The sequence below is a fragment of the Gouania willdenowi genome, chromosome 9, assembly GCF_900634775.1.
Source record: "Gouania willdenowi chromosome 9, fGouWil2.1, whole genome shotgun sequence".
In the NCBI taxonomy this organism is placed as follows: domain Eukaryota; kingdom Metazoa; phylum Chordata; class Actinopteri; order Blenniiformes; family Gobiesocidae; genus Gouania; species Gouania willdenowi.
The window spans coordinates 21,870,887-21,890,140 of NC_041052.1; the positions used below are offsets into that span (position 1 = coordinate 21,870,887).

The following is a 19,254-nucleotide window of genomic DNA, read 5'->3' on the forward strand; positions in this document are numbered from 1 at the left end:
TCCTAGCCCCAAGTGTGCCGTCTCTTAGCAACAGAATCCAAACAGACGCCTTGTTTGGCTGTGAGCTGATTTGTCTTCCACGAGTAAAAGATGAGGCAGACTAACAGCAGCATGGACGCCAAAGGGGTCAACCACAGAGGGGACCCAGGAGTGTCTACTGATAAACACTTTGCAGGGCTGAGTCCCCTCCCAAGGCAGCTGTCCGCTTTCAAGAAAGACTCTCAGGTCAAGAAGGTTCACCTGGCTGGCAGAGGTGAGCATCAGTTTCATAACGTCTCCTAAAACTATATGGTTTTAGATTGCACTTTGCCTTATACTGGGATTTTTTAATTACACTTGTGTGATGAAGAAATATGCAAATCTAATAGACAAATTATAATGGGTGAAATAAAATTGCTGTACCTCTGAAGAGAGCTGCTGACCTCTGTGTGCTGTAAAATACTGCAGACTCCCAAAAGCAGACAACGTGCTGTGAACAAAGTAATGTATAGTAATAATAATAATAATAAACTTTATTTATATAGCGCTTTTCAAAACACATGCTACAAAGTGATTTCCAAAGGCAGCTATACATTAGAAAATAAAAGATATAAAGTTTTGGTCAGAGATTAAAATAGTTTAAAAAAACAAAAACATAAAAAAAAAGTTAAAAGACACTAAAAATTAGGGAAGGCTCGCCAATAAAAGTATGTTTTAGGAAGTGAGCAGCAAACCTGATCTCCTCGGGCAGATCAATCCGGAGCGTTGGGGCCTGGACTTGAAAATGCTCTGTCCCCTTATAGTTTTCAGCCGGGCCCGTGGAACAGAGAGCAGAAATGGGCGAGGATCTTAAGGTACATGCTGGTGTGTATAATAAAAGCTCTGTGAGGTATGTTGCGGAAGGCCATTTAGGGTCTTAAAAGTAATCAAGAAAATATTTAAATCAATCTTAAAACACACTGGGAGCCAGTGTAACAACACTAAAAAAGGGATAATATGGTCATATTTCTTGGTTTTTGTTAAAAGCCTGACAGCTCAGTTCTGGATAATTGGTTTGTGGAATTTTGATTCATGCAGGTAAAAAGGCTGTTACAGTAATCTAAACGAGATGAGATATAAGCATGTACTATTGTTTCTGTCTTTAAAAGTTTAAACAGAGCGTATTCTAGAAAAAAAAAAAGACTCAACTAATTTTGTGGCGTGATGTTCCAAACTCAGATTACCGTTGAACCAGACGCCAAGGTTCTTAACCTCAGGCTTGATGTTATTGAAGAGTAATGTAAGAGAGTGTTTTGTTTGTGGTGTGATGAGAAGATATTCAGTTTTTTTCTGAATTCAGCTGTAATAATAGTATAATAATCAGTCCATAAAAGATAATTAATAATGCAATAACAGAAGAAGCAGGTGAGAGCTGGTTTAGCCGACCCTCAAATGGGGCATAAACTGTGGTCTACATGCTTTCCATGGAGCAATCATGTTGAGTCTTTTACGTTGAATTTGTGTGTGTGTGTGTGTGTGTGTGTGTGTGTGTGTGTGTGTGTGTGTGTGTGTGTGTGTGTGTGTGTGTGTGTGTGTGTTTTTGAAGAGATGAGATGCCGTGTGCTTCCCTCCTCAGTGGTTTGGCTTTGAGCGATTAGGCTCCCTCCTGTTTTCCACTCAGGTGTGCTTCATTTCCTCATTATCCACCTTCGTTATTTAGCTGAGGCCTCAATCTGCTCAGTGTCCCTAAACTTGAACAATGGGGTTTGAAACACTGCTTTGATTCACCCACTGCAGCTTTTTGTTTGTCTGAAACATAGGCACATGTTTATCTGTTGATTGTGAAGATAAAACTATACACTGCACAGACTTTGAGATGTTATTTCTAGACTACATGTTGAAGAAAAAAAACATCTTATTTGGAGGATAACTCCATTAATTTATGTGAAATATTTCCAACAGATGTGCTTGTCAGGGCTTATTAAGGAGATATTGTGGTGGTATTCCCAGGTTTATAGATAAAAAAAAAGACAGAATCAAACATAACCTCAGTTTTAGAATTGCTGCATTGGCTCTCCGTAACTTTCAGTGACCTTTGATTTTAATTAAATTGGATTTTAAGGTTATTTTACCATTTAAAGGTGCAGTCTTTTCTAAATTCTCATCTCATGGACAATCCTTAGCCATAATTAATAGTTTATCAATCTGGGATATGTTCTCAACAGGGAAGTGTGGCATGCTGTTTCTGACATAAGAGTGAATCCATGTGTATGGAAACGTAACAAATGCAAACTAAAAGAAACATGAACAATATCTCTCTAACAAGAGAGCGTAAACCTCCGCTAAGTGCAAAATATCCTCTTTGGCAGATATCGGCAGTTATCTGGATCACAACAATACAGAAGATCCAAATGTATGAGCACCTCCATTTATTTGACAATCGATCTCGATCCAATCTGGATGAAACTCTGAGGTAATTGAGGAACTCATCCAACATCATAAAGATTGGTCAAAATGTACAAACCAAGCGATGACTTTTTTTTTTTTTAAATTTCACCAATAATGCGAGATAGAGATTTTTTGATATTTGAAACCAATCCAGAATCAGTATATTAATCTGGACCCCCTGTAAAATGTAATGGAACCTTCCATTGTGTGAGGTCTATTTTTGGTTAAACTTTTGTCAAAATCCGTTAAGTACTTTTTTTGACATTATATTTCTAAAAGATAAAAATAAATAAATAAATAAATAAATACATTTTCTTTCACAACCATTTAATGTGGGCTTCTTTTTGTGTGCAGCTGTTAGGATTATTAAGTAGTGTTCTTCAAAGTATCTTCCCTCTAAAGGGTTTAGTACAAAAGGGCATTTTAAAGCCTGCAGGATGTGTTCCTCCTACCATAATAATTATACATCTTTTGCTTGGAAAATAGGGTCATCTTAAGGCCTTGGGAGAATAAATAAATAAATAAATAAATCACTGCCAGCCAAATCTGCCAAAATGGCCTCATTTAAAAACCTTTTACCTTCTTAATGGAAAGGAACCGTAAATGTCAAAATGATTGCTGAAATGTACGGAACACTGTGGTATAAACACCAAGACTAACACACTGAGCCAGGACAGGTTTGTACTTAATAATCAACATCTCACTATGCCCTGATTTGTGTGTTGGCACATTTTGTTCAGTATTGATTTGATTCCAAGATTTATTTTTTTCATTTTCTTTTGGTGAAATATCTATTTCTCAGAGTATTACAGCGAGGACGGGAACACTTATGAGTTACGTCTCATTGGAAAAATAAAACAGCAGCTGAACAGTGATCCCACTTTTCGTCCCGAGTATCCATCACCTCTCGGACTGAGAGATTTCACCCAAAAAGCTGCGGAGGTTACTCTGGGGAGGAATTCCCGGGCAATTTTGGAGAGACAGGTAATTTTAGCCATGTAGACAAAGGAAGCTATAGCTTATAAAAAAGCCTAATCATAAACTCTGCTCTTGCTTTTTTTTCTGACTTTTGAAAAGGTGCTTGGTGTGCAAACGCCTGGTTTTAGCGCTGCCGTCCGCCTTGGAGCTGAACTCTTAAGACGTCTGAATTCATCCACTGGTGCCTGGAGAGGGCCGGTCTATCTGTCTTCCCCATGTGATGGTACAAAACATAAATGTCTTCAGTAATATCAGAAATGTTTTAATGGCCAAGTACAGTTTTTTAGGACAGTACAAGAAATTTGACTTGGTAGTCGGTGTGTAATAATAATAATGATAAATATAAAGGATGAGGGATAAATAAAGGATAGATAGAGAATAAAGGATAAATAGGATATATAGCAGGTAATAGCCTATATTACTCATACAACATACTGTTGATGTAACTCCTGATATGTGAGTAATGTGTACATGTTACGTACAGTTTTTTACCCTTTATCAGTAAAACATAGCACAATTCATGTAACAAGCAAATGCATTCTCAAGGTAAGGTCAGAGATTGTTATACCAAAGCTATACACTATCAACCCTTGTGTGGTCCTCATATTCTATACAGCCCTGTTCTCCAGGTGGAATGGACCCGCCTTCACTAAACTCTTAAAATAAAACATAACTTTAAAAACCAAATCCTCTGACCCTGAGTATGGATTTTAAGTATTGTGTATGTGAGATAAACTGGTTACAGTAAGTGTTTTACAGATATTTCAAACAGAATCCACATATAAACAAAACCTGTTTAAAGAAGGCATTCTGAAGCTAAATGGAAAATTATAATTTTTTGGCATTTCTTTGTATAAATGTGTTGTTCAAGAACAATGTGATTGCTTTTTTTAAGGCTAGTACTAGTGTTTGGGAGAGACAGTGGTTGAAAAGTATCTAATGAGATCATCCACTTCATAAAAATAGCAGAGCTGAGGTTTAATGTTTGATATATATGTGTGTAAGTGATGATCTAAGGGATTTGGATGTGCTTTAGCATTCTGATGTGTGTTATGGCAATTTTTATATTCATCATCATATCCTCAACATGTGGTATTTTTTTCTTGATATCCTCTTGGCAGATTCATTGGCAGGTATCTTCCAGGCGGCGGGCTACAGAGATATCCGCGGGTACTATTACTGGGATGACAAGCAGCGAGGCATTTGTTTAGAGAGGCTTCTGGGGGATTTGGACACGGCCCCAGAGCGAAGTGTTGTTGTTCTTTCAGCTTCTGCCCACTACCCAACCGGCGCAGACCTCTGTCAGAGTCAGTGGGCTGTGATTGCACAACTCATCACGGTGACTGCTTTAAGCTCCCTCACAAAGGCTGATGTTGTTTTTATTGAAAGCTGTTCACTCTGATGGAGTTAATAATTTACCGTCCCTGCTGTTTTTTGTGTTTTTTCTTTTTCTTTTTTTTTTTTTTATTACAGAAGCGTAAACTCTTTCCCTTCCTGTTGCTGCCAGCTCAGGGACTGTCTTATGGTGACCTGGAGCAGGATGCTTGGGCTGTGCAGTACTGTGCATCACGGGGAATGGAGCTCATTTGTACTCAGTCCTTTTCACATTGCTTTGGACTTTACGGTGAGAAAGTACACAATAAATCAGGAGAGCTACTGTCCCTCTAAACTCAACTGGAAGACGATTGTTATTTGAGGTGTTGATTCAACACTGTACACCCTGACGGTGTTCTGCTTTAGACACAAAACAGTGTCTTTGTGTGAGCCACTCATATTTCAGTACCTAATATCTGAAAACAAGTACCTTTGACAGTATGACTACAGAATACAGTATATATTATTTTTATATATCTGCTCTAGTTAGAGACACAGCTTCGGGTTGTTTAATTTGCCCACACAGTCCAAAAGCATGTCAGATGTTGTTGCTGATCAGAGAACCCAAAAATATTATCCCCATAACAAACAAATCATCTTTAAGCAGTATTTTCGATTCAGGCATACAATATGTAGGAATAAAATATTTTTATTTATGGAATAGTTAGTTTATGTTTCAAGCAGATAATCATGGTCCTACGCAGTGTTGGGCGGTAACGCGTTATCGCCCCAACATCACTTTTGACAGTAACCAGTACTGTAACGCAATATTTTTCTAAAGAAATAACACCGTTACTGTTACAATATGGTGCGTTTGTCCATTACTTTGCTAGCTGAAGTGTACTTCCTGTTTACAGTGGCGCTACATATTTTTGCGGGATGCCGTGCCAAACACGGTAAAACAGCATTGTCAGCGTGTCTCTGTTTACGTCACGTGCGCCAATCATGGCGAGTCAATACGAGAACAGGACGTGCTTCTCAGAGTGGAAATGTGAACATTATTTTTGTCTCCAAAAGATGCATCAGTGAAGCTAAGCTAATGCTGCGGCTGGATTTTAACAGACTGTGACTGTTATCCAGGGACAGGTCAGCCAAACTATTGCACTGTATGTTGTTATAAATAAGCAGCCTGTCACTGCTGCTGAGTCACTGCTAACAGCAGCTCATTAGCCTGATATGTTTAGCATTGTGTAGCTGAGAAAAATGCTGTGAATTAGTTTTTCCACATTTATTTTTATAAGCATTTTCAACAGCAGAATGTGCACCTGGAATATGCACAGCTTACTTTACATTACTGTGCTAAGGCTGAAAAATTACAGTTTTAATTTTGGAGCAGCTGTTTTGCGCTTTATATGCACATCATTTGTGGTTGTTTTATAGCAGTTGATCAACAGTGGATTATTATATTATTACAGCACTGATATGAAGCTGTATGGACACAAATGACCCAAATTAAATAATAATACATTCTTTAATTCTAAGTAACTCAAAAGTTATTTTTTCCAGTAACGCATTACTTTTTGGTGTAAGTAATCAAAACAGTAACTGAGTTACTTTTTGAATGAAGTAACTAGTAACGGTAACTAGTTACTTTTTTTCAGTAACTAGCACAACACTGGTCCTTTGTCTGTTTAATGGTATGAGCAATCTCTCAGTCTCGACATTGGTAGGTCCAAGGTAACTGTCCAATTTGCAATAGATCATCCACTTTATCCATATCTGTGGTTTACTTCCACATAATGAAACTCGGTGGGGTGATAGAGGAACCAACTTGACAAACACAAATTTCGTGAACATCAGTCAATTGCGAACCAATATATGAATTTGTGAGATTTTGCCAAAGATGAAAGATATAGGGATTTTTCGATTTTCAAAAATGATCCACATTTGGGATATTGATCCAGCTCATTCTCAAAATCTAATCATTTGTTTTCGTATCCCATTTCAGATTCCTAGAAATTTCATCAAATTATGTCCATTCGTTTTTTAATTAGACTCTTCACGGAAAAGTAAATAAATAAATAGATAAACAAAATAATGGCAAAAACATAACCAACTTGACAAAGAAAAAACCTGAGGACAGCTGAGTGTCGATTTTCACAGTAACCTAATGAGTGTTTATTTTATTTAAGAGTTGACATGTATTTATACAAAGTTTCTGTTAATTAATCATCACCTTTTTATCATTGGCCTTCTGGCTACTTAGTATAAAAGGTTTGATAAAAAGAAAATGTAGAATGCTTTACCTTTTTTTTTTACTTGTTTTGATATAATGTTTGTTTTTTAAGTAGGAGTTTTCTTAGTTTATGATGTGCCTTGTGGTGAGATGAGATTGTGTTTACTTTATGCTGAAAATTCTTTGGATGAAAATTGTATTGATGTATTGAAAAACTCTTGCTTATAGTGACATATTTAGTCCTCTCGGGATCATTGTCTTCTTCCCTCTGAAAGGTGAAGCTGTTGGTCACCTCCTCTGCATCTCAAAGCACACATCCTTCCTGCAGTCTGAAGCTGATCAGATCGTCAGATCACTGTGGGCGGAGCCATCAGCAGCAGGAGCACATATCGTTGCTACAGTGTTTAATAACCCAGCTCATTTTGTTGAATGGTGAGACATTTTCCTACACAAATATTTGTTGTCAAGCCTTTTCTGCCATATATTTGGAAATAACACTTTACTAATCCTTAACATTCCTGTCTCCTAGTTGGTCAATAACTAATTATTGCTGTCATACAGTAATAATTTCATAAATGAACTGCCACTTTAGCTTAATGTGTAACTGGTAAGGTTTGCTAATATCAAACTTCATATTTTTTCCAAAACATTGTTGTCTGCCAGCCCAGTCTTTTGGGGGATCTTGAAACTAGGGATGTCCCTATACAACTTTTTCATTTCCGATATGATACCGATATTGCAGCCTTGCGTATTGGCCGATACCTATATTGATCCGATATCAGCATGAATCATACATATCTTTTTTTTCTTTAATAAAAAAAAATAATAATTACTTATTTTGTAGTGTGGAATGTTAGAAAAGACTTGATCAAGTGATGTTACTCAAACAGAGAACAATAGTCAGCAACAGTAGGTATGAGAAAAACTGACCCAGTTATTATTAACCAACTGGTTACATACATTTTAACCTTCAACATAATATCTACAGTATTCTACAATTGAATAAAATTAATAAAAAATTAATTGGGGAAAAAATAAATAAATAAAATAAATCGGAAAATGCGGAAATTTGAATCCAATATCCGATATTCGTTTTCAGGCTAGTCCCGATACCGGATCGGGACACCCCTACTTGAAACTGTCACGTAAATGAATCTATCTTTGTTCTGTGTGTACCAACAACAAGGTTGGGGTCAATTATAATTGTAATCGCTTATTTGATATCTAACTACAATTATGATATAATTATATTGTAATTTTAAACATCAGTTGTTGTCATAATCGTAATTCAATTGTAACTGAGTTTAGATAATTAAATTTGTAATTGCCATGGAAATTCTATAAAAATTGTCTAGGGAAACTAGGGAATCATGTTACAGTTCTACACATATGTAGTTAAAAATTATTAAAATATGTTTCATATCCAGCTTTCCAACTTGTTACCATTTAAAATATAATAATATAATATTTACTGTATAATATAAAAATTGAGGGGTATACAGACACAAAAAAGGCTCAGACGCCCAAACCAAAAATATTAAAACCTATATTGTCATTGATTAGGAAGCCTCACAAAGGCAGCTAATAGATAGGAAAGAAATTATATGATAGAGATTGTTTTTAGTGTATTTTGCAGCTGATTTGGGACCTGTTATAAGAGATGGTTAACTTTTATTAGATTATTTTAGGTTATTTATTTTAGGCTCAGTAAATGTGATTAATTGTAATTGAACTTTAATAATTGAGTATGTAATTATAATTGTCTTTCTGGGGAAAAATGTATTGTTTATTGTATTTGGAAAAAATGCTGGTCACTGTAATTCTAACTGAATTGTAATTGAACATGGATAATTGAAAACGTAGCTGTAACTGGCCAACATCTATACATTCATTTTTCTTGACCCGCTTGCTCCTTTTCAGGGTGGCGGGGGTGTGCCAACATGATTTCCTCTTGTTTTTTTCCTGCTGCTTAGAATTAATTTCAAACTGATGTATTTCAAATGGAAATTATTTCCCTATTAGTAAGCCTTCCATAATCCCTGAACCTAACTCTGATTAAAATGGTCAATACAGTAGTAACTGAGCCTTTAAAATGAAACAAAAGCAAACCCCTTATTTGCATGTTGTCCTGGAAAGAATGTATCCGTTTTAAAAATCCTTGGTTGTGGGCAGAACGAATAACTTCCAATTGAAAATACGTGAGTTTGAAAATCAATCCAAGCAGCACGGGGGGGGAAAAAATGAGGAAACACGTACTATAGAATAGGTATGAATCAACATGACAGTTTCACGATCCCCCATGAGACTGTGTTGCGTCTGCTCTGTTTTCCAGGCATGATGAAATGCAGCACATGGTTGAGAGGTGTATGCTAATCAGAGCTGTTCTGAAAGAAAAACTGAGGCTTCTGGGAACACCTGGATGCTGGGATCATCTCACTGAACAACACGGACTTTTCTGTCGAATAGGACTCAGTGGTGAGAAGAAAAACGTTGAATTTCTTTCTAACATAAAGAGTAAAAATTCACCTCTTTATCACATATATGAAAACACTTATCGACTTTTGTAGAATATGTCAACGTTATTATGTATCATGACTAAGTTTCCTGTGATTTCCTTTTTAACATGTATGGCTGTTTCAGATCAGCAAATCGAATTTCTATCAAGCAGGAGACACATGTACATGCTTCCCAGCAGCTGCCTGAACGTGAGTGCAATCAATGGGTGTAACCTGGACTACATTGCAGAGTCCATTCATCAGGCTCTGACCACTCCATAAGTAGTCTCCTGTGAACAGACTGGGAACAGGCGTCATTATGTGCAGGCATGAAAGCATCAGTTTCCACTGTTGGTGGTCTATATAATGGTATTGGTAACATTTAGTCTGTACACATTTGTTTGTTGTCTTCTATGTGTGGGGAAACAGTGTTTACAAAGTGTTAGGACCTAATTACCCTAACGGCAAAATTAATCAGCCATGGACACCTGCTGCATTAACTTGTTCCAGCACATTGCCATTCAATTCAAAATAACATAAATGTGTTTATACACTCCACACATCTGTCAGGTTTGAATGTTTTGTCACTCTTAAGGTGTAAAAATACCAGGGTTAGCAATACAGACTGCAACTCATTTCCTAGAGATCTGTGGGTTTAATGAAAGGTGATATAAAAGTCATTTATAGGCTACATTTAGTTTGTAGGATACACACAGTATGTGTCATGTTGATGATTATCAGGCACTATATCAGTTTGATTTTAGAACAGAAATAGCTGCAGGAACATTGCCTGCCATGTTACTAATTATGTTAGATACATAATTAGATACATAATTAGTATGTATCTAATTACAACATGGTATCTAACCATGTTGTCAAGTAATACAAATGATAACAGATGATGGATGAAACTAAGCCACTAAATAAAAAAAAAAGTTTTTCTTGCAAACACAGGAGGATTTATTGTGTCCGTACATTTGGAAAGCAGACATCAGCACTATGAAGCCCCGGATGCATTTAGCTTCATTTAAGGCCGACTGGGTTTAGGAGGTTGTTGAAGTAGAGTAGTTGTAAACATTAGCGACCAACAAAACCTCTTCTTTTTGTTTTTTTCACTTTGTCGGCACATGCTGTCAAAGGTCAACACTACAAGAAGTGCAATCTTTTTAAGACAGCAATGCATGTTTTGTTATTGCAATTAAATAATTGAATTGTTTATTTTACTGCATAATTGTGACCATCACCAGCCCTCCCTAAGGAAGAGTAAAAAACACTTTATTAAAGGGAGAGTGTAAAAACAGAGGCCAGTGTTACACCTAAATGAGGGGGAAGGGAACAGGGAAGAGGGAGTCAAGGTAGGAAAATGGAAGGGGTGGGGAAGAGTCGACTGTTTTAAGGTGAGTGAAATGTCATGATATAGAGGGACCCTGAGGCGGTCGGTGAGAGCAGACGTGTTTTTCTTTGCTCCGATAACACGACCTTGGCTACAGCTGAACAGCCTGAACAGCCTGAAAAACTGGGCCCAAGACTGAAGGAAAATGGTGAAAAAACCGCAGGGAGGCCCTTCAGAACCCAATTCGGGTTTGGAAGAGGTCAAGGAGATGATACGCGAGGGTCTACAAAACCTATCTGCCGAGATAAAGTCGTTGGAAAAGACGCTGGAAAATTCACTGGAAAGACTACAAAGCGAAACAAAGGTACTGAAAGAAAAGAATGAAAGAAATGCTGAAGAGATAAAATTGTTGAACGCGAGGGTTGAACAGCTGGAACAAAAGGAAAGAGAGAAAGATGTCATCATCACAGGCCTAAAGATAAAACCCAGGAGTGACGAAGAAACAAAATCGATTGAACAACAGGTCATTGACTTCCTGAAGTCGAAGGACATTGTCCTGAACCCTGACAACATCAACTCCTGCCATCTCCTGCCAAAGAGAAATGATACCAGAGCTGTAAAAATAACCTTCACGAATATAAAATTCAAAGGAGAAATAATCAAGCAACGAAACAAACTCAAGGGAACGAAGGTGTACATCAATGAAAACCTGACGAAACAAAATGCAAGCATTGCATGGAAAGCACGCCAAATAAAAAAAGAAGGAAAGATTTTGAAGACGTGGTCAAAAAACTGCAGGATTTACATCCTGGAAGAAGAGGACGGAAAACCAGTTCTTATCAAGACGATGGACAACTTGGGAAAATACGAAGGATCCACCTAAACAACAACACTACTGATGGTAATCATGGATATGGACCCAGATCTATATAAACACTGGAAACAAAACTCAGACTGTGATTATTTTACGGAGACCGAATTAAATGTGGAAACCAAGAGTAAAAAAGGTCTGTCATTTATTCATTTTAATTGCTAGGTGGTGGGGTGAGTAAGGATTACATTAAATTTAAATTCAAAGTGTTTATTGTCATATGTGCAGTTAGAAACACGATTTTTTTTTATATACAATGTAATTACTGCCTTGCTTATGAACTAAGATATAATAATGTGTTTATACAAGTTAAATCTAACAGTGGAAAATACAACACTGCCAATAAAACTAACAACAGCAGTTAGAAACACGCTTATGAACTAAGATATATTACATTAAAATACTACTTTGCTTGTGAACTGGGATGTGGTGATGTGTTTATACAAGTTGGATCTGATCCCATCATCAGACAGTGGAAAATACAACACTGCCAATAGAACTAACAACAGCTGGATTACCCTTGATGTAGAGACAAAACAAGGTGACATTGTGGATGAAAAGGGAAGAATCTTCCAAACACCTTCGAAAGAGGAACTATTCTTGAACTGGAGGAATGCTAACAACGTCTGGCAGGGAACAAGGCCAACAAATGAGAATACACAAAAAAGAAGAAATCAAGAATGTTTTGACCAGAGAGACATGTAAACCCATGTAAATCTGCGATGGTAAAACAGGGGACGGGACCCGGATAAGCAAACTGCTTCTCTCGTCTCCTTTTTCGGCATGTACAAAAAATGTAAAAAAAAAAAAAAAAAAAAAAAAAAAAAAGTGAATGTAACCATGTCGGAAATAAACTGAATAAATAAATAAATAAATAAATAAATAAATAAATAAATAAATAAATAAATAAATAATTGTGCATATTGTGTTGTGTAATCAGTTCCGCCCGCCGGATGACAAGTGTAGAGAAATTGATGCGGGTCACACAGCAACTTGCTAAAGTATAATAATGGTGGCCGTGACCAGAGGGAAGGTGTGATTGATCAACATGTCTAAGGTTAAGCCCAGTACGAGCTTATCTCCCAGCCCAAGGCATGCCAGTGCATCCATGACCAATGGGAGCCAAGGAGCGCCAGGCCACCCCCCCACGACCAAGCAGCCACCCCCAGACGTCCTAGAGATCCCAGGCCGAGAGGCAGCCACCGTTCCCACACACACACACCCGAGAAAGCCCCAAGGAGCCGAGGACCCAGCACACCCAGCCACCGACCCCTAGTGTACTTTATCCATTGACATATTTGTTCTCCATATGTGTGAAGGATTTCACTATCATCTATATTTAGATGTACACTGTATCTTTATTAGATTTTGCTAAATCTGTTGAAAATGTCATTTTATTGTATTTCTCTTTACTCCAACATCTAAGCGATTGCTGTGAGTGGGTTATATAGCATTTATTTCAGTATGGAAGCCTCAATGTGAGATGGCCTAGTCACACTTGGCAGAATAATAGCATGATAGAGGACTACAAAACTGGAAGTTATTTTTGGAATTGGCAAAACAAACACATACTTTTTTCTTTTTAGCAAACACAAGACTTTTATCAAACTGCATCTGTTCGACAGTCTTCACTGCCATTATTGCACATTTCGTATCACCGCTTATTATTTTTCTCTGAAAATCTGCAACAGGAGGTTTAATGGATCCACTGTTTTCATTTTTGTAACCCAGAGTGCACGGCAGCCATAATGACCGTGCAACACGGTGCAGACCAGGAGCCATTAGGTCCTGTTCACATCTATTTCATTTGCATGGTGATGTATCATCCAGTCCCACAGTGCTGCAAAATATTTTTAATTTTGTACATAAAGATCCTCAATTTTAAAATACGGTTATTCATAATACACCAAAATATGTGTTTACCTTAATGTATGTTTTACCAAGTTAAAAAATAAAAGAAAAAGTGGTGCATGCCGCAAACAAAACCACATTTTAGTTCCCATCTAATGTTTGCCATAGAATTAATCAAGGTTATCATAATTCTTACAAACTCTTAAATTCTAGTAATTTTCTAAAGTTTTAGCTCTTGGTAGCTTTGAAACTTTCTACATGTGTTAAGGAATTTTATCAATGCTGTCAAACTTCAGTTTTGTGTCTCTTAAAGCTGATATCCAGAGTTTCTGAGAAATCTATGTTTTTGTATACTGCTTTGAAATGCGAAAAAATACCTTATTAGTACGGGTGTAACGATTAATCGTAAGGCAGTTAAAAATTCATAGGTATCACGTTTCGTATCGATATTCTGAAAATTGAATTGCAGCACTTTTTCTATATATTTATCCTTCTCTTGTCCAAATGCTGAGGCGGCAGGTGGAATCTGCTACTACTTTCTTTCTGGCCGCCTTCTACTCTTAAACATATTCATAAATGATTCCTTACCCCTTTAGCACCGAAAGAATATCTGTAATATTACGTGAATATCTGTAAAAGTCACGTTTTTCTATTAGCTCTGTCTGCTAGCATAGCATCTCTTCTTCACTGCACAGAATAGCTGCATCCCATCAGACCAATGGGTTACCAGCGCCTTCTGCTGGTCCAAACAAATATCTGACGTAAATGCAATGCAGACTGGTTTTTTTTAAAGGCACAAAATACATTTTCAGTTGCACTTTTAAAAAGAAAAAGAACTATTATGCAGTTTTGCATTGTTTACTATAGAACCAGAATTTAAATTAATAGGCTTCTTCTTCATTTGTATTATTCCTTTATTTATTTCATTCAAGATTTTTTTTTAGTTAAATTGCATTGTTTTGAGTAGTTTATCAAGGGATACTTTTGACAATGAAAAATAAAAGGAAAATAGTCCAGTATTTTTTTCCCAAAAAAAAAAAAGGAATATTTTTCAATCATTATTTGTCTACAGTCCCATTTTGTAAAATAAATTGTGAGAGAATCGTATCGTGAACCCAGTATCGTGAATCGAATCGTATCGGAAGTTGAGTGAATCGTTACATCCCCACTTATTAGTCTTTCATTATGGTCTACTGCCGGTGGTTCATATACATTAATGTATATCAGTCCCGCCTTCATCCTATAGACCCCTATACAAATGGAAACGATCGCCAAGTGCGTCCAGCCAATTGGCTTCGACTTCATGTTTTTGAGACTGTCAATCAAAGTGAATGCGGAACTGTGCACGGAAACAAGGCCACACGTCACGATTTGTAAATATGATTTTGGCCCTTACCTGACCCATAGACCTACAGTATATTATTGCAACACGATGCAACCTTGTTATGTTCCGCGATGCACGTGCATTAAAGTAGAGGCGTGGCTTCTGGTAGATTGGAGGCAGTGGAAGGAAGTGAGGCCGTTTAGGGCGGAACATGGAGAAGTTTCTTAGAAACTCTGGGTAGCAGCTTTAAGTGTGTGTCACTCTAAGACAGAAAATGAAACCAACTATGATTTGAAGCAATACCACCCAGAAACTCTTAGGTTTTCTCCGAAATCACAATAAAAATTGTTAGTTCAGATTGTTTTATGACACTTACAGTATATATGTTTTGTCTTTAACAGTGAGCGGTTAATGCGACTTTCTCGCTCCAACACATTCACAATCAATAGTGTTCAATCGAGACACGATGTATATTTCCAATGTCCATTACTCTCTGATTTGTGTAGAGGAACATTGACCGTCACACAGGACAAAAAAAATACCAAATTAGACAGAAATTAAATAAATCCAACATGACTAACTCACTCAATATAAAAACTAAAGAAGAACCCAATGGTTTTTACAGTGAGTATTATTTTAAAAGTGATGGCAAATAGAAGTTGAGTGTTTTACATTTCTGTTGTTATGACTTTTGAGTTGTCGGTCTGATTTAACAAACCCTGCTGACGAGATAAACAGGGATATAATTGGTTTCATGCAGGAGGAAGAATGGGGGAGTTTAACCTCTATTGATCACAACCAAGTACTGAGAGCTTGAAATGAAGACACTTTACCATCAGACACACTAAACTTAGCATGTACTCTTCACCACGCAGCAAGAACTACTGCACCATTCCCTTCGTGCAGGCGCTTAAAGCAGACTCATATCACTAATAACATCTGTTTTGCTTCTGCTCTGTCTTGTTTGAAAGAGAAACCGAGTCAGTTTGTACAAATGAAGCACCATGCCAACGGAGCTCTGTCTCTTATTGCTCTCCTCACATAAACACCCAACAGGGACACTTCATGTGACATCACCTTCTTATCTGTTTGTCCGTGTGCTCCTTGAACAAATATATGAGATCAGACAGAAAGATGATCAAGCTGCTGTGGCAGAAACCTTGGGAATAAGTAGAATATAAGCACTCGTCCCTAAACTGATTGGTTTGGTTATTAGTGGGAGCTGAGCATCGAAAAGAAAACCCTTCTTTACTACAAAGCATTGGCTCTTGTCAATATGATAGCTTCTAAAATAGAACAATTAGATAAATGTACAAGACCAAAAAGGTTTGTTATCAAGTCCCTATCTGGTCATCCAGTCGTTGAGAACCTATCCCAGGAGGCCTTACTAAAAGTACTGCCTTACTTTGTATGTATTTTTATTAAGAATGTGCGGTATGTTATTGTTTACGACATATCATCAAAAACATTCCCACAGGTAAGAATATACCATGATAGAAACGATAAATTCCCATTGATGACGTATTTAAGTGCGCAACACACTCAAATGACCTAGGTAAGTTTGCACAGTGTTGGAAATTAGCAAGGGCCACAGCCCTCAATTTAGCCAAGAATGCCCCTGAAAACCTTGTTCTACGGGCCAAAATAACTTATTATTCTCTGGAGGACCGTTTATGGAACCTCCGTGGTATGCGCTGCTCCTACCCCTCACACAGACAGACAGCGCTGCTCACATCACAGCCTACCTGATGCTGTCGTACAGCAATGCATCATGGAATACTATTCGGTTCAGACCAGACAACCACCCAACAAAAGGAACCAGTCCAAGTTCCTCCGCCAGATCCACCCAAGGTTCCCGCAAACACATTGACAAAGATGCACGCTGTAAGCAATGATTATGAACTGAAACTAAAGAATGCTGAGCTAACCCACCAAAACATAACACTGGGCTAAGCTCTAAAGACTTCATAAAAGGAAGAGACCAAGGAAAAGTACGCGACTGGCTTATGGTAAGATGTAATTAACAATAAAACAATTAGCAAATATATCTCGAGTCATTGTCAGTCTTTACTTCATACAAAACTACGGTACGCCAGTTAAGTCAACTATTCATCAGCATGCATGGCTATGCTGTACACTCTCCCCACCCCCGCTCAAAAAAAGGAAAAAAGGATGCAACCAAATTCTGTGCTGTTGCGACCAGCTGAAAAAGTTAGTCGCACCAGTGCCACCGCTGGAAAAGTTAGTGTAGAGCCCTGTCGTTGAGTGAGAAGCTATTGTAGCTTTTTTTTAAGTGTAAATACCATTACTGAAGCAGATTCTAGTCACGATGTATTCAATTTCATTTGTGTTTGTAAGGAACCTGTTTATACTTTAAATTGGGAAAATACAAGACAGTTTTATTGCATTCCTAAAATAATAAGTAGTCAAGGAGAACAAACAGAAAGTCTGTCCACGGAATGAAGAAATAAATGGCTAGCCATCATCAACAGGAAAGGTTTCCGTCCTGTCAATCAGGCTTCTTGTCATTGGAAAGCTACGATTCTTGCGATTGAAGCCATAGAAACCATTTAACGATCCAACAACCACAGCCAAAGTTATCAATGCTTCTGTCAGATCAATCGAAAAGTATAGTAATATGTCATCTTAGCTTTGAAGCCTCAAATTGACCAGGTGAAAAACATTATTCCAGCAAAAACGATCCTGATAGCTTGTCAAAGGTCCACACACACGTCGCTATAAGCAGGCCACAGGGGTCCTGGACCGCCCCCAAAATGCTTTTGGCCCCCAAGTTAAGGCACAGATCTCGTAAAAAATAAATAATTGAATCTATTTTTATTACAATCAAAATGATCCTATGCAATTCAGACAATATTTCGGTTAAAAAGTGTCCATCATCATAGATTGTTTTGAGATATTTATTGAGAGACCATCCAATCTTCTGGCTAGAGTTGAAACTTGGTCGAACTATAAACATCATAATATGGTAAAGTTTCTGATTGGAATATTCCTCAGGAAGCAGTGTCAATTTTTGTCTACGGGGTGGGGTGGACGTATGTCAGATAAACATCTGACAGAAAACTGTGGCCTTCTAGACAAACTTTTACCAGGGGACATTGTACTGGCCGATTGAAAATTTGAGATCCAAGACAGTGTTGGGTTGCATTGTGCGAATGTAAAAATAGCCGATTCCACGGAAGGAAAAAGTCAGCTCTCTCCAATCGATCTGGAAAGAATGGGAAAAATCGCCCATACCAGGATTTATGTAGAACGAGTGATTGGACTTGTGCACAACAAATACACCATCCTTCAAAGTACAATTCCAATCGACTATCTACACTGCAGAAATGATCAAGTTCCAACGATTGAAAAAATAGGAAGTGTCCAATTTGTGTGAATCTGTTGTGCTTTTTTCCCCATCAGCGCTTAAAGCAGTGTAAAAACGTGCTAGCTCATCCTGTCTTGGTTCCTGAACATTTGGTAATTTTCTTGTCTTCATATAATTTTGACCATGGCCTCCACAGCAAATAACAGAGCTAACACGTGGGAACAACTTTCTCCTAATCCTGCCATGCAGGTACAGTGCCCACTCACAACCCACGGAATCAAACAGGGTTCAGTCGATCACTGGGAGTGTCGAACATGGCCGATCAAAACACACTTGTTGTTCACAGTTGTCTGGTGAATTTCCTGAACCCAGCCGCACACAACATAATTCTTACGCCTCCATATAACTTAGCCACATGTGGCTAAGTTTTGGGGCACTGTACAGTCATGGTTATGGTTGATGGATAATGTTTTGCGAATCATACCACAGAAGATTTTGTTATGTGTTTTTGAAGGTAAATGTACACACTTTTTGAATATTATGATACTGCTGGGTAAAATGTCCATTTTTAAAGCTAAAACTATATTAAATGTATGTATAAAACACTTTAAGAATAGAGTTTATCATCAGTATGTGCAAGAAACAATTATAGCAACAAATAACAGAATAACTGAGCATGAAAAGAAATGGAATGCTTACTTAAGTTAGGGATATAGTTATTAGTGTACTTTCCTAAAGGTGTGCCATTTGCCACTTTGTGCTCTTTTTTATTAATATTTCTAGTTATATTTTGCTTTCCTGTCACAACACTATGAATGTGTATGATTGTGGTATGAATGTAGGTGGGATGGCTTGTTTTGTTACTCTATTCTGTAAATAAAATAATAAACAAGCAGTGGCTGAAATAACAGGTAATTTATTTTATATAATTTTAAAAGAAGACGAAACAAAAAATGTTTAAATAAGAGCAAAGCATAACAACAGGTGACATGTATTCTATTTTTTTATTTTGCAGAAATGCTGTACTTGAATTAAATTAATAGTAGCAAAACCAACTTAGCATCTGCATTACTTCACCCTAATGGAATTAAATTCAGAGGGTCCAGCTCTTATAGTGG

At 37.4% G+C, this 19,254-nt stretch overlaps 1 protein-coding gene across 1 annotated transcript; it reads left to right on the forward strand.

Annotated features, from left to right (window-relative positions):
* On the forward strand, window positions 1-10,164 carry got1l1 (glutamic-oxaloacetic transaminase 1 like 1). The gene is made up of 8 exons (XM_028458077.1): window positions 1-253; window positions 3,209-3,390; window positions 3,484-3,607; window positions 4,506-4,723; window positions 4,858-5,008; window positions 7,210-7,366; window positions 9,267-9,409; window positions 9,575-10,164. Exons 1-8 carry the CDS (start codon window positions 91-93, stop codon window positions 9,709-9,711), a joined length of 1,275 nt encoding a protein of 424 aa, XP_028313878.1. The 5' UTR covers window positions 1-90; the 3' UTR covers window positions 9,712-10,164.
* Window positions 10,165-19,254: the final 9,090 nt, after the last annotated feature.

What these genes read in the sequence shown, in the direction of transcription:
- got1l1 (XM_028458077.1), top strand. Translation starts at nt 91, where the DNA reads ATGAGGCAGACTAACAGCAGCATGGACGCCAAAGGGGTCAACCACAGA. An exon ending in GGTTCACCTGGCTGGCAGAG is followed by an intron (nt 254 to 3,208) that starts GTGAGCATCAGT and finishes TCTATTTCTCAG; the next exon opens with AGTATTACAGCGAGGACGGG. An exon ending in TCTGTCTTCCCCATGTGATG is followed by an intron (nt 3,608 to 4,505) that starts GTACAAAACATA and finishes TCCTCTTGGCAG; the next exon opens with ATTCATTGGCAGGTATCTTC.